Source organism: Aureobasidium pullulans (genome assembly GCF_000721785.1).
Source record: "Aureobasidium pullulans EXF-150 unplaced genomic scaffold scaffold_22, whole genome shotgun sequence".
Taxonomy (NCBI): domain Eukaryota; kingdom Fungi; phylum Ascomycota; class Dothideomycetes; order Dothideales; family Saccotheciaceae; genus Aureobasidium; species Aureobasidium pullulans.
Genome location: NW_021941042.1, coordinates 276,713 through 290,563, shown reverse-complemented (window position 1 = coordinate 290,563; position 13,851 = coordinate 276,713). Strand labels below are relative to the sequence as shown.

The following is a 13,851-nucleotide window of genomic DNA, read 5'->3' as shown; positions in this document are numbered from 1 at the left end:
CTCAACAAGAACATTTGATGCAATCGAAAGGTTGAATGAACTAACATGATGGCCGAAAAGCCTCGTCTTTCGGTACAATCAGAGAAAGTCTTGTCCTATGCGATCAACCCTCACCTCCTCGCCTATTGCCCGCGGACAGATCTACTTGCGGTTGTCACCCAGGATGAAGTGATCGAGATTTATCGCATTGGTGGTCAACGTGCTTTCGTTGTCAAAAGAAAGAGCCCATCTACAACTATCGTCGGCCTCGAATGGATACGTGATGGTTCGTTTTCTGGACTTACCAAGCTTGACCAACAATTTTGACGCAAGCAGGTAAATGCCTGGCTGTCGCTCTCAATACCGGTTATGTGGACATTGTTTCCGGAGAAACTGGCAAAGTCATCAGACATGGCGGTGATGATCCTTTCAGCATCGATGCCGCAAATCCCAAGTCCAAGACGACTCGCGGCGAAATCACTTGTCTAGGCTGGGGGACAGTACTGACACGAGAGACGGCCAACACGAGGAAATCATCAAAATCTGGATTAGATCAGTCCATGATTGATGGCCTCTGGACTCGCCTCGGATTGAAGCATGAAGATAGGCCGCAAACAGACGATGGGGACGATGACCTGGAAGCGCAAGGGCAAGAAGCATTGCTAAAAGATTTACCTCGACAATTAGCATACCTCGATGTTGAGTCTGTATTACCTCGACTCAGCCCCATTCCTACTCGGCATACTGCAAGCGGCCGATACGACATGTTCTCCACGCAAGCTGCTCTAGACGACTACTTTGATTCGATGCAAAGAAAGGATCGCCTTGCAGCAGATGTCATGTTTGTGGGCCACGCAGGTGGCAGAAATAGAGTCACGGTCGACGACATTCTCGAGATCAAGTATACACCAGACTACCCAGGTGCTGATATAATGTGGCCTATGGAAGAGGAAGAGGAAACACCGCATGCTCTCGTGCCTCTATCATACACATCTCATCCTCGATCAAAGCTTCATGCTTTGTTACGAGCAGAGCCTGATGATATACTCTCTGATGTCTCCCAGCCCGGCCACAAGAACCTCCAGCTGAGTCTGTTTGATATTCCGCTCATGTCATCTGGCGGATCACATCTGCATCTGATTGTCTCACAGACAGCACAGCTTCGCGATCTGTGTGGTTACATCTCGTGCAGCATTGTATCGGCCAAAAGCGACTGGACTACACATACCAATCTGCCCTCGAGATTTATGGAGATGATCAACGAGACACTGGAGGAGAAGGGCGAGGGTGTTCTGGAAGACAATCTGTACCACCTCGCTATGACTGGGAACTTTACACCAACGATTCTGGAATGGCTGCGCGATGAATTGGCAGAGCGTGGTCATAAGAGATGGGATCACGCAATGACGACATTATACACAGAACTCTCCAAGATCTTGCACACTAACCTCCTACCTGTCCTCGAACGCAGTGCTGTTGTCGCGACAAATCTTCGAGGCCTGGCCCGCTACTACTCGGACACACCTCACTTCAACGTACCACCAGAAGTTTTCACCTCTATCCTTGCAACTCTATCATCCCTTCAGCTTCTTGTTCACGAAACAGTGCAGATACTTGGAAGAGAGCAAAGACAATTCCGTGCTTTCTCCAAATGGCTGCGACACCAAATTGATCTCGCAGCTGCCGATCCAGACTCGTTGAGCGCCAAAGATATGGCCGAGCGCGAGACACCACAACTGGATATCTCAAACACATTAGCATATCTCGAAGGTGGATTGACCAAGAGCCGCTTGAAGGCAATCGTCTTCTCCACTCCTGAAATCGAGGCTTCCCAGCAGCCAACAACCAAAGATCTTATCAGCTGCATCCACTCAGCCAGAACCGGTCAAACCGACGCCGAAAGCGAGAAACTACTTTCGTTACACTTATGGAGTTCCCACCTCACCCACGTCTGTAAATCCGCCCATCAACACATCACTCTCTGGCAACAAAGCTCAAAACCACAAACCCTGGACATACCCTGCAGAACCACCGCCACTTCCTCCGTCCAATCTCACCTAGACGTCCGTATGCTAGAAGCCTCACCCCAGCATTTCGAAACATTCGTCCTAGGTGTGCCGAGTAAGGCTACCTACGACGATGATGAAATCGTGGAAATCGCACTATGGCACCATCATATAGGTCCCGCAGGCCTATCCGGCGAAACAGGAACCGGATGGAGAAGAATCGGCCTCCCAGCTTCTTCTTCCTCACCATCATCTCAAATCACAGCTCTAAAATTCCTAGATGATGAAACATTTCTCTGCCTCTTCACCTACGAAGATTTCCACTACTTGCTCTGTATACCTTATCGATCTCAAACCGAGGACTTTAGATTCGAATGGAGGAGTATGGAAGAGATGGAAGAGAAGGGGTTGGTGGCGAAGAGGTTTGAAAAGGGGTGGGTGCCTGGTTGGGTTGTTGCTAATGGAAGGACGGGGAGGAGGAATTGTGTTGTTGTTGAGAAGGGGAGAAAGGCTTGGAAGACGTTTGATCTTGAGGGGTTTAGGATGGGGTTGGGAAGGGAGGACGATGAGGAGGAGGAGGAGGATATGATGTTTGGTTGAAAGGCTAATGTTGACATGGAGTTATTGAAAATCAACAAGAGGTCACATTTCATTTTCCACACTCAGGACGACTTGACAAAAATGTATGTCCCAGGCAGCAGCATGACCCACATAGCTATCAACAGGTCATCCGTATCTTGTTCATCTCGGTCCAGTCCAATCCTTCTAGGCCTTTCCCCACCCCCATCTACGACAGCTAAACCACTTTCCACTACAATGGACCATGAAAGGCAAGAACGCCCTCCTACACCTCTCATGCACGAAAAAAGCACACTACAATCGTCCATACCTCTCCATCGAAATCTTCTTTATCCTCAATTGCCTGGCAACTTCCTCGCCATTTTCCATAGCGAGATGAAAAGCATTCATTGGCGGTCTGAAAAACTTGGTCTTGAGCGGTCTACGCTCGTTGACCTTCTCCGGTTTCTGGGTTGCTGATGTTGGCGCTTCCGTTCATATTTCCAGTGCTCATGTTGTTCGCAGGGACGGGAGTGGAGGGGGTGTCATTGGCAGCGACGAAACCAGCTCTGAAAGCACCATTGTTTCTGGATTGTTGGTCGGTGGTGGTGGGGGTGCTGATGCCGTTGTTGTGGTTTCCGAGGACGCGGAGGAGATCCATTGTTCGATCTACATGTTGAGGTTGTTGCTGTTGTTGTTGATGTTGATTCTGCTGCGTCAAGTCTTCGGGAAAAGCGTTTCTTTGGACGTTGCCGCGGTAGTTGATATTATTCGGATCATCATAGTCGTTTCTCTGCTGTTGTGGGGGTTGAGGGGGCGGATATGGTGATTGTTGATGCTGTTGCTGAATATCTCCATATCCCTGATTCTGACGGAATTGGTTTGCAGGTGTAGAATTGGAAGTTGCGTAGTCGTAGGGACTGCGCACATCGACATCCATACTCGTGTCCGAAGCTGCGTAATCGCCAACGCCCACACTCATACGTCTGCCGCCGCCATTGGCATATTCAAGAGCGAGGCGTTCGGCATCTTCAAATCCTTCGAGACCTTGGACTTCTTCGCGTGATACCTCTTTCCAATGGCATCGAGCGTGTTTCTTTGTGCATCCACCACAACTGGACAGGTTTTTCAAACAATCCATTTTGAGTCGTCTGCAACGGTCGCAGGGTGGCATGACGCGGGAACTACGTGGAAGGCTCTCCATATGTGCTTGACAGATGGCGCGGTATGGTTGCGAAACTTCTTGTGCTGGCGGAAGGGGTTTTGAGAAGTTGTGGCGGGGTTGGTCTTTTGGTGATTCATCACGGTAGGCGTTCGCTTGGGCTGCGGCGGCGGCTGCGAGGGCGGCGACGGTGGTGGGGACGGGTGAGACAGAGGTAGAGGCAGATTCGAGCTGTTGAGGGCGCGCTTGTTGGGCGAAGTTGGGCGGAGTTTGGAAGGGAGGCGATTGTGGTTGTGGTTGGATGGAAGAGATGCGGCGGTTGTCTGCTTGATGTGGCAGTTGTTTAGGTAGAGACTGAAAGTGTTTGAGAAGGTCGTTGCGAATGTGCAGGGCGGGGTCGACCTTCTCAGGCGATTGTGGAGGGTGCTGCTGGTTCTGCTGCGGAGGTTGCTGCATTTGCTGATTGTTGTTGACTGAGACGAAGGACGGATGTAATGCCTGCTGCTGTACTTCTTGGTTGTGTGTCTCCTCAGCAGACCGACGTTCCAGGATAGCCATTCTCCTCCCCTTAAGACGATGTGCTAGTTGGCGAGTGCGAGCAGCGACCGAATCGGCAGCCGCAGTCAGGTCTCTCAAGGCCTTCTCGACCAATTCACATGTGGCCACCTCTTTCTCCTCATCCTCCCAGATGGGAAGCGGTGGGATAAGATCCTGGCATCTTCCGCTGTTGATGAACAGGAAGTCTTCCTCTGAGATCTGTACGCGAACCTGTTTCTGCGGATAGTAGAATTGGCAGACGCGACGGCCCTCGCTGAAGGTCGAGAGAGTGAACTGAGACGGGTGTGCCTGGGCGAAGTGTACGACATCAAGCCATGTCACTTGAGGTAGGTCTTGATCGCGAGCATGCGAGTGCTGGGCTATGACACGAGGAGGCGCATCGAAGCAGCGTTCGAAGCGTTTGATCAGGATGGGTCCTAGAGGTCGGGCTCCTAGGTTGCTAGCCAGGGATTCATGGCGGTCCAGAACTTGGGTATACGATGACAAGACATCGAGCATGCCAGGAAGGGTGTCATCTTTGGAGATGAAGGGAAGGTCGTCGATACATTGTCTCGCAATGTAGTTGATCTGCAGCTGACTGCTCACATTGCCAGTCTTGGGTGCTTTGTTCTGAGCGATTCCTAGTCCTTGGTTCGCGGTCAAAGAAGGACTTCTCTTACGCTTTGCGCCACCGGGATTCAAGGCTACATGAATTAGCTTGGTATTTGAATGTTGGTATAGAGCATTTACATACCCAGGCCGCGGGAGTCGGTGGGCGGAGCGGCTTCGGACATGTCAGGTCAGCGCGGACAGCGGTGGGTGGTGCGCGGTGGGAGACAGGTAGCGGTGGACGCTGGCGATTTCAGTCGCGAAATGTCAACGCGAGGAAAGGTCAGACTGCCTTGTCGATAGCGTGTTTGTTCGACTTGCACCGTCGCTTGGTCAGCTTCGAAGATTGTCGCTGCCGCCAATGCTGCCAATACTTAACACCCTGTGATTCCAAAGGCCTTGGCAATCATGGACGGCCATTCACCTCGGCACTGCTCCCGCCTGCAGTCGACAGACTACAGTCTAGATTGTAAAGGTCGCTAGAGTGCATTCGTCAGAGGCCGCGTATACGATTGTCCTCGTTTCATGCCGGCGGAGCGGTGTACATCGAACGCCTCCAGGGACCTTGATCCCTACATGGAAGGTGCATCTGCCATGGCGAAAGTAAAACCCGATATGAAAGGACTCATCGATATCTACGCTCTGCGTCGAATAACAATGGCACATTGCGCAATGCTATCAGTATTTAGAAAGACTACGTATGGCTGTCATCTCATGCATTCAACTTCCATCTCACGTGCATCCATGACAGCGGACTCGGCTTAGGCGAACAGCGAGATTCTGTATCGGTTTAGAAGGCCTCGAATCACTGTCCACGGAAATAGCAGATCCCCTATCAGCCGCATACCACATGGTGAAGCCTATGTCACCACAATTCAAACACTATCGTCCGCCTCCAAAATCATAACCTGGCAATCACGGCAACGCGATGGTCCAAAAAAGCCGCAAGTTCCACCGCAATCGCGGAGCGGAAGTGACGCACGCGCCCCCACCGCGTCTTCCACCCCTCCACTCCTCACCCTCCATTCCGCCCAATCTCTCCGCCGTAGCCCTCTCCGCCAAATCGCAACTCTACGTCAGATCCTACCAAAGCTGCTCATCCACCAGCTCTCACACACCAACACAACACAATCACACACAATGTCAGAACGCGGTCAATTCCGCGGCGGCGCACGCGGAGGAAGAGGAGGAAACCGTGGCGGTGGTAGAGGTGGCAACAACAACCAACACCAGAACAACAGAAACAACAACCAAAACGACAGCGAGACACCGCGCCCCAAGAAGGAAAATATTCTGGACTTGAACAAGTACATGGACAAGGAGATTCAGGTCAAATTCAGTGGAGGCAGAGAGGGTGAGTGAGAATGCAAGAAAGAGATGGTTTGCGCGAAGAAGTGGAATGGGAAAAGAAGCTTCCATGTCGACAACGGACATGAGAGGAAGCAAATGCTGACGATGAGAATTACAGTTACTGGCACACTCAAGGGTTACGATCAATTGATGAACTTGGTCTTGGACGACGTCAAGGAAATCACACGCGGTATGACTATCCACCATCCCAATGACCCTTCCCTTCCATACGACTTCCTTCTCTCACTATCTCCCTCCCTGCCCATCCCAACCGCCAAAGAAATATCAGCAGACTAATCAGTATCACAGACGACGAAGGCAACACCTCATCAAGACCCCTCGGTCTCCTAGTCGCACGCGGAACCCTACTCGTCCTCATCTCCCCTCTCGACGGCAGCGAAGAAATCGCAAACCCCTTTGTTCAGACCGAGGAGGAGAATGCTGCTCCCGCCATTTGAGCCACCATCGCAGATTCACACCACATCACCACACGAAAATGAAACACGATACGAACAAAGGGCGGCACTGCAAACGTAATAGCCACATACACTTGACGCTCGGGAAGATATTCGAAAGCATGCCTGAGGTCTTTGCGACCACGAGTGATGGAGTGCAAGGTCGATATGCGCACAAAACGCAGGCCACACGTCTTCCATTTTTCGGCTCCAAGATTTTCTTGCCGAGCGTATCACCCTGACTTCATCGACGATATGGTTCTCACACCACACCCAACCATTAAAACATATCAACAAATGATTCAGTACGCAGCACTAAACAGCATAACTCTGACACTAAATCACCGTCCCAAAAAAACAAATGCAAAAACAAGTTCAATGTCTCCCTTTTTTCAACGCCGTGATTTTTCCCATCCCTCGTCAGCTTCACCATTAAAAAGCACCCAAGACCATGACCTAAACACGAGCAAAGGATGTCAAAGGCCCACTCTCGTGAATGCCGAAATGTAACGTACGTGATTCGTTCCAACAGAGAGCATATTGGGTCTGCGAGGAGACAGCGGAACCCGCGTCATGATATATCAGGCACATACAAGGTATCCAAATACCCACCAGTGTACTTTTCTCTTACCACATAACAAATATCTAGATTAAGACATTTTGCAATCTTTTCTTTCTATAAGACCCTTAGCAGGTATATAGTCTTTCCCAGAAACACAAGGATCGGGACAGATCAACGCTATATCATTTGTGTGACGGATGCAAACTACAGACTTTTGGAAGCGCTATCGACATCCCTTTCAAAAAGGTGTACGTATACAAAAGTATAAGTTTTGACACCGAGCGTCGGTCTGCTCACTGCCTCACTCCTTCATCAAAAGGCTTACAACTTCATCGAAAGCTTCTGAACTCAACGAGCGTTTCAAGTTCACACCGATTCTTTACAAAACACCAGATCAGACCAAATCAAAGATGTTCATTGTGATAAACATATCCCATTTGCAATTGACTTCATAGAGACACAAAAGATAATAAAACCATTAATCATGTAAACCGCGAAACACCGGACAACTATCATTTATTATCTGAAACCAAACTTAATATCTACCACTACCGCTGCCGTAAGATTGTTGATCACTGTCAAGACCGCGCTCCTTGAGCACACTGGCAGGAGGATCCTTGTGCAAGCGGTGGCGTCCAGAAGTATCGGTGGAAACGGTCTGATGACCCTTCTCATCGATACTGGAGTACTGAGGGGCAGAAGCCAGAGGGTTCTCTCTCTGCTCCTCGAGTGGGGGCTCGAATTTAGCGCCTGCATTGCTCACTTGTCCTCTGGCTGCGGCAGCTTCAAGCTCGCGCTGATGACGCTCGTGAGCGACGATATCGGCTTCTTGGAGACGACCTTGATTGACGAGATCAGCCTCGGGCTCGTTCTTCTTGTCGCGGTGGAGGAAGCCGAGGAGAGAGTGGTGCTTCTTCTCCGGGTGCTCGTTCTCCTTGGTTGCCTTTTCGGCTTCCTTCTCGGATCGGTCAGCCTCCTTCTCGCGTTGCTTTTCGGCCTTCTCGAGATCGTGCTTGTGCTTCTTCTCTTCCTTCTCGTGAGCGGCTGCTGCGGCGGCGGCGACCTTCTTCTGCTCATGCTCGCGGTCCTTGGCAGCGGCCTTTTCTTGCTTGGCAATCTCATGCTCGCGCTCCTTTTGCTGATGCTTCAGGTCCTTGTCCATTTGGTGCTGCTGAGTCTTCTGGTCCTTGTCCAACTGGTGTTGTTGTGCCTTCTGAGCCTTCTCGGCCTCCTTTGCCTGGTGCTTTGCGAGCTTCTCTTGTTCCTTGGGATCAAGAGCTTCGTAAGCACCATAGCCAGCTGCGCCAGCACCGCCAGCGATGGCAGCATCACGGCCGAGGTGGTGTCCCTGACGCTCCTGTCTTTGGTGAGCAAGCAGAGGGTCGTTGTTGGGATCCACAACATTGGTGGTGTTTGTAGAGCGAGGGTCGAAAGTGGAAGTTCCGAGGTTGCTGTCGGTAGCGCCGCCGTGGTGCTTGCCGTATTCGTATGCACCTGCACCTGCGGCGCCTACACCACCAACGGCAGCAGCGTCACGACCGTAGTGGTGTCCTTGCTTTTGTTGTGCGAGTGTAGGATCGGTGCTAGGGTCTACAACATTGGAGGTGTTTGTGCTACGAGGATCAAAGGTAGATGATCCAATGTTCTGGCCTGCGTTGTTGTCGTGGTGCTTTCCATACTCATAGGCACCCGCGCCCGCAGCTCCCACTCCGCCGGCCACTGCGGCATCTCTACCGTAGTGGTGGCCTTGAGTCTGCTGTGCAAGACTGGGATCGGTGCTCGGGTTCACAATGCTTGAGGTGTTAGTTGATCGAGGGTCGAAAGGAGAGCTGCCGAGGTTGTCACTAGGGGTGTGCTGTTTGCCATGTCCGAGAGCACCGACGCCGGCGCCGGAGGCACCACCGGTCAGGCCAGCGTTGAAGTTGCGTTCACGCTCAAGTCTTTGCTGCTCAAGGATTGGGTCATGGTTCGGGTCGACCACATTAGCAGTGAGACCATCGCTAGGACCGTTGCGGTGCTGTGCATATTCATAAGCTCCAATACCAGCGGCACCTGCTCCACCAGCCAAGGCTGCGTCTCTACCGTAGTGATGCTCCTTGTTCTGCTGGGAGAGATCAGAGTCCACGCGAGGGTCTGCGCGGTTCATCATGTTGCTCTGGTGAGGGCCAGTGGTAGTCCTATCGTGCATCTTCTCGGGCTGAGGCTGGACACGAGGGTCGACAACATTGCCTAGGTTGCTCGAGTGAGGACCAGTGGTGTAGCTAGCAGGGTCTTGCTGAGTAGCACCAGCACGGTGCTGACCATACTCGTAAGCGCCAGCTCCAGCGACTCCGGCAGCTCCCGCACCAACTGCAGCGTCACGGCCAAGGTGCGACTGCTCAGTCTGCTTTGAGTTGACACGAGGGTCAAGGGTGTTCATGGCATCGCTTCTGTAGGGGCCAGAAGTCTCGCGGTCCTTCATCTTCTCAGGCTCAGGCTGAACACGAGGGTCCAAGACGTTCATGACATTGCTCTTGTGAGGACCGATGGTCTTGGAAGCAGGGTCGGTCTCAGTGCGTCCGCCGTGGTTGTAGCCATGGAGGCCAGAACCAACAACGGCAGTGGTACCAACACCAGCACCTCCGGCCAAAGCAGCATCTCTACCGTGGTTGGTTGAATCGGAGGGCCCAGAGCGGGTTGTGTTGTCTGAGTGACCGTACATCAGGTTGGGAATGCGAGTAGGCTTGTCACCAGAGGCAGCAGAGGGGTCGAAACGCTGGTCATCGTAGCCTTCGATCTCACGGCTAGGTCTGTGAGAGCCAGACTCGTGTGCACCCAAACCAGCAGCGCCAAGTCCACCTCCGACCAGGGCAGCATCTCTACCAAGGTGGTGGTCTCTAGAAGTGTCTGATGTAGCATCTCTTGTGATGGGTTGGGCGGTGGAAGTGTTGGCAGCTCTGGCGTCGGTTGGGTGGCTGCTGAGAGGGAAGGAGCGGTCAGTGGTCGAGGGAGACACGACAGCCGAGCTCTGGTTGTTGTAAGCACTTGGCTGCGAAGTCTGGTTGAAGGTGTTGGGCTCGGATGTTTGATCACGGTGCTTGAGAGATTCGTATGCACCAAGTCCAGCAGCTCCGGCACCTGCTCCAAGAGCTGCATCTCTTCCGTGGTGGCTAGAGGTGGAGTCTGCAGTGGAGCCACCTTGTCCTGGCAAGACACCAGAGCGTTGCTGAGTTGAGTAGTCGTCAGAGCCAAGTGCAGAGCCTGATGTCAGACCGCCTTCTCTTCTGCGCTCATGTGCATCAAGACCGTCGTCTGAAGGGAACTCGCCAGGCACGTGAGGGTCGAGTCTGTTGGCAATGTCGGTACTGTGGGGGCCCTGTTGGTGGTGAGGATAGCCGGGAACGAAAGGCTCGTCGCCCTCTGGGCAGGGGTCGCCCTGGTAGTTGTGTCCAGCACCCTTGTGTGCATGTGAGCTCGTCACGAAACCTCTGGGATCCATAGTCTCCATTGGCGCAGCCTTGGGACGAGATTGTCCAACAGGGGTAACGCTTCTGATGGGCATCTTCTGCTGGGGTGCAAGACCACTAGCATAGTCGTTGAAGCCAGTGCCTGCTACTGTTGACGGAGGCTCCTGGCCAGCGCCGACGACACCTGAACGAATGCTGGCAGTGCTGGCATCATCAGGAATGGTCGAAGCTGATGAAACGTGAGCTGCTGGGTTTGGTCTGGAATTGACGTTGCTCTGAGGGTCAAGGACGTTGTGTCTGAGGTCTGTGTTCTTTCCGGTCGAGCTCTCGAGACCGTGCTGTGTGGGCGTGGCGCTCTCGCGGGTGGTAGAGCTGCTGCTGGTGTTAGGGTCGTTATACATGACGTCTTCGTCCTTTTCGTGTCCGGGAGAACTGTCGAGAATCGTTAGCAAGCTTGTGGTAGTTGCCGAAGTAAGATAGCACATACAAGATCTTCTTGAGCTTCTCCATGTTGATTGTCGTAAATCGGGGTCGTTACTATGGTGTGCTGTTTCAAGATCGTCAAGAATTAGTTTGTGGAGAATGTACTGGAATAAAACGCGACAGTGAGTTGTCTGGAGACTGAAGAAGGAAGCACAATGGACTTGTTTTAATAGAAATCAAGGTATGCGGATGACGTCGATGAAGCTTCTTCGAGCTGGCTTGTGCTGCATCACAACAGTTCAACGGCGAAACAGGTTTAGTTCCATGCCACTTTGATGCAAAGGAACGGGTGCAAAGCCCTGCACGACCACGCCTACGACCAATCCGCATCTTCACGAGAAGCTTGACCTTGATATGTCCCGTGTCTTTGGCTCAAGGGCGTCGATTTGATGCCTCCACCACGCTTTCGTCGATGAAGATGCGGGAGCGAAACAAGGATCAAGTGACGCAGCCATCGCGAGCCGCGTCGTCTGGCGGGGTGTTGGCCTGTCATGTGGCGTCGGTGGCTAGATTGTGGCTTTGACCTGCTCGTTTCCTTCGTGTTGCCAACAAATGCCGTCTCAATCCCACCATGCAGCATTCCAGACGCCAGGTCAGCCATGATCCATCATGCAGGCGGGAAGGCCGTCAACTCAACCCCGAGTTCATTTCTTGCTACTGCAGCCTGCCCAGTGCCCATCGATGGCAGCGTCTGTTGAGACGCCTCTTGTGAAGGCGCCTGCAACTTGTCAGAACTTGCAAGTAGACACACCAACTTTGCCTAGACGACTACAAATTAACCAAGATGAGGTGGGTCAGTTGAGGTCAACATCTCTTGCGCTACTGTTTGATTGTTTCTTCGGTACAACAAAGGATTTCGGATGCATCTTTGCTTGACCTCAGGATTCAAAGTGAGACTCCCCCAGACGCATGGGCTGTCAGCAGGCTTCGAAAATGCTTCTTTTGCATATCGATCGTCAACATCATCACAGCCTTGTCAATCTTTTGGCAGATCCTCCTCGGTCGCTGACTTGAAGTCCTACGACCACACGCCAACCCTCTATCAAACTCCTGTCACACATCCTTCTTCTCCAGACTCCTCCGCACTTCTCCTCTCTTAATAAGAGTAACACCGAGAGTGGCCGAGCTCAGCATCGAGACGGTAGTTCTCGGCAGGGCTTTTTCCTGAACCGTGCACCTTTTGAGAGTGGGGCGACGCAGTCCTCCGCAACCACATCCGCGACGCAAGACGGCTCTTTCTTGCTTCTTCCATTGTCAATTGCCTTCTCCTTGTCCTTCTCTTTGTCTTGTCTTCATACAATCCCCATCCTTGACCTACTAACACCTTCCAACAAACTGTTGCTTCCTTCACTATCATCCATCAACGTCAAACCCGAGCCAACGGGCCGCACGTCATATTAGCCGCGTCAAACCGACCGTTACATACGGACTTTGCGGCATTCATAATACACGGGGGTCCCAAGTTCCACGATTCCAGCACGAGGTCATTGGAACTTTCGCTTTGTTACCACGCGAGTGGCACGTTGTTCATTGTCCATCTTGCCACCAACTTCGCCATCCCTGAACCGGCCTCTTCCGTAGCACATAACCACCCTCGCCATGGCTTTCCGCGAGCGTATCAAGAAGGCACTACGAAAGGCCTCACCAAACTCTTCACTCCGAACATCATCAACAAAGGACTCGAGCAAAGACCGAGATCGATGGCCCTCGAATGTCTATAAACCTGGCGAGCCGATGCCCCGAGCCAAGTACCGAGCGCCAGTCAAGAAAGAGCACAAGGAGAAACTCGAATCCTTCAGCTTTTCTGCTGCTTGGAGAAGAAGAAGTTTCATGAGCGAATACAGCCCAATGGGAACAAGAATGCCCAGTCGACGAGCCAGTCTGATCAGCAGAAAGAGTTTCGGAGGAAGAAGCAGTTTGAGTCGCAGAAACAGCATGAGCATGAGCAGGAGAAATAGCGTCTCAGGGGCAGGAGCAAAGAGTGGACGTGAAAGCCTTGAGGTCCCACGAGAAAGACATGCCGCATTGGCGCCTGCTCTGTCTACAGAGATAGAAGCAGAGGGTGATGATGATGTCGCCAATGGTACGTACATGACTTGGTCGTCTTGAAAAGGCGTCTGGCTAACAGTTGCACCTAGTCGGTCTTTCACGAGTTCAGTCAAGGGAAGACAAACCGCATCGACCTGTCTATTCACGTCGTCAAACCGCTGAATATCGATCGAGAGCTCCAACCAAAGCTTCACCACTTGGTATGACGACCACAGCGGCTCCTGCTACAACATCAGCACAAACGCCTGCGCGAGCAGTCGATAGCGCAAAGTTTGCTCACGACCACACACCATTCACCGAAGAAGAACTGGCAAGAGCGCTACAACGAAGCCATCTCGAAATCTCGGCGCATTGAGGACGATATGAAATTGAATAATGAGGCGTTTATTGGAAATGGTGCTTTCTGGCAAGGGTATACACACACAACATATGGGTTGCTCATTCGTTTGAGCCTGGTTTGGGGGACTTCTGGCGTTCATTTGGAAACGAACAATTTGACTTCGATGCGTATCATCGCAACATGGGGGACGTCACTTCAGAGCTAAGGATAGCATTGTTACAGAGGCTATTCAATTTGTTCTTGTAGATACCTTATGCCAATCTTTCTTCCAGACAGGCCCGTGCACTCGAGCCAAGTATACCGTTGTACAGCAAC

General features: G+C 52.1%; 5 protein-coding genes across 5 annotated transcripts; 3 read left to right on the top strand and 2 right to left on the bottom strand.

The window, feature by feature from the left end:
• Positions 1-48: 48 nt before the first annotated feature.
• M438DRAFT_377210 (uncharacterized protein) lies at positions 49-2,585 on the top strand (the record flags this gene model as incomplete). Its single annotated transcript, XM_029908716.1, has 2 exons — positions 49-265; positions 316-2,585. 2 exons carry the CDS (start codon positions 49-51, stop codon positions 2,583-2,585), a joined length of 2,487 nt encoding a protein of 828 aa, XP_029757074.1.
• A 400-nt stretch (positions 2,586-2,985) lies between these two features.
• Positions 2,986-5,036, bottom strand: M438DRAFT_358492 (uncharacterized protein; the record flags this gene model as incomplete). The annotated part of the gene is made up of 2 exons (XM_029907260.1): positions 2,986-4,946; positions 4,997-5,036. 2 exons carry the CDS (start codon positions 5,034-5,036, stop codon positions 2,986-2,988), a joined length of 2,001 nt encoding a protein of 666 aa, XP_029757073.1.
• A 910-nt stretch (positions 5,037-5,946) lies between these two features.
• M438DRAFT_348540 (U6 snRNA-associated Sm-like protein LSm7) lies at positions 5,947-7,043 on the top strand. The gene is made up of 3 exons (XM_029906168.1): positions 5,947-6,205; positions 6,320-6,391; positions 6,511-7,043. Exons 1-3 carry the CDS (start codon positions 5,992-5,994, stop codon positions 6,657-6,659), a joined length of 435 nt encoding a protein of 144 aa, XP_029757072.1. The 5' UTR covers positions 5,947-5,991; the 3' UTR covers positions 6,660-7,043.
• Positions 7,044-8,080: 1,037 nt separating this feature from the next.
• M438DRAFT_103968 (uncharacterized protein) lies at positions 8,081-11,311 on the bottom strand. Its single transcript, XM_029898657.1, has 3 exons — positions 11,152-11,311; positions 8,347-11,096; positions 8,081-8,236 (listed from the first exon to the last, which is right to left on the bottom strand). Exons 1-3 carry the CDS (start codon positions 11,172-11,174, stop codon positions 8,187-8,189), a joined length of 2,823 nt encoding a protein of 940 aa, XP_029757071.1. The 5' UTR covers positions 11,175-11,311; the 3' UTR covers positions 8,081-8,186.
• A 1,108-nt stretch (positions 11,312-12,419) lies between these two features.
• On the top strand, positions 12,420-13,810 carry M438DRAFT_408450 (uncharacterized protein). The gene is made up of 2 exons (XM_029909954.1): positions 12,420-13,230; positions 13,286-13,810. The coding sequence occupies exons 1-2, from the start codon at positions 12,747-12,749 to the stop codon at positions 13,549-13,551; spliced, it is 750 nt and encodes a 249-aa protein (XP_029757070.1). The 5' UTR covers positions 12,420-12,746; the 3' UTR covers positions 13,552-13,810.
• The last annotated feature ends 41 nt before the right edge of the window (positions 13,811-13,851 follow it).

Coding starts and splice junctions, on each gene's coding strand:
- M438DRAFT_348540 (XM_029906168.1), top strand. CDS start 5,992: ATGTCAGAACGCGGTCAATTCCGCGGCGGCGCACGCGGAGGAAGAGGA. Junction 6,206..6,319: donor ATTCAGTGGAGGCAGAGAGG/GTGAGTGAGAAT, acceptor TGAGAATTACAG/TTACTGGCACACTCAAGGGT. Junction 6,392..6,510: donor CGTCAAGGAAATCACACGCG/GTATGACTATCC, acceptor TCAGTATCACAG/ACGACGAAGGCAACACCTCA.
- M438DRAFT_103968 (XM_029898657.1), bottom strand. CDS start 11,174: ATGGAGAAGCTCAAGAAGATCTT. Junction 11,097..11,151: donor GAGAAGCTCAAGAAGATCTT/GTATGTGCTATC, acceptor GATTCTCGACAG/TTCTCCCGGACACGAAAAGG. Junction 8,237..8,346: donor GAAGCATCAGCAAAAGGAGC/GCGAGCATGAGA, acceptor GAAGAGAAGAAG/CACAAGCACGATCTCGAGAA.
- M438DRAFT_408450 (XM_029909954.1), top strand. CDS start 12,747: ATGGCTTTCCGCGAGCGTATCAAGAAGGCACTACGAAAGGCCTCACCA. Junction 13,231..13,285: donor TGATGATGATGTCGCCAATG/GTACGTACATGA, acceptor AGTTGCACCTAG/TCGGTCTTTCACGAGTTCAG.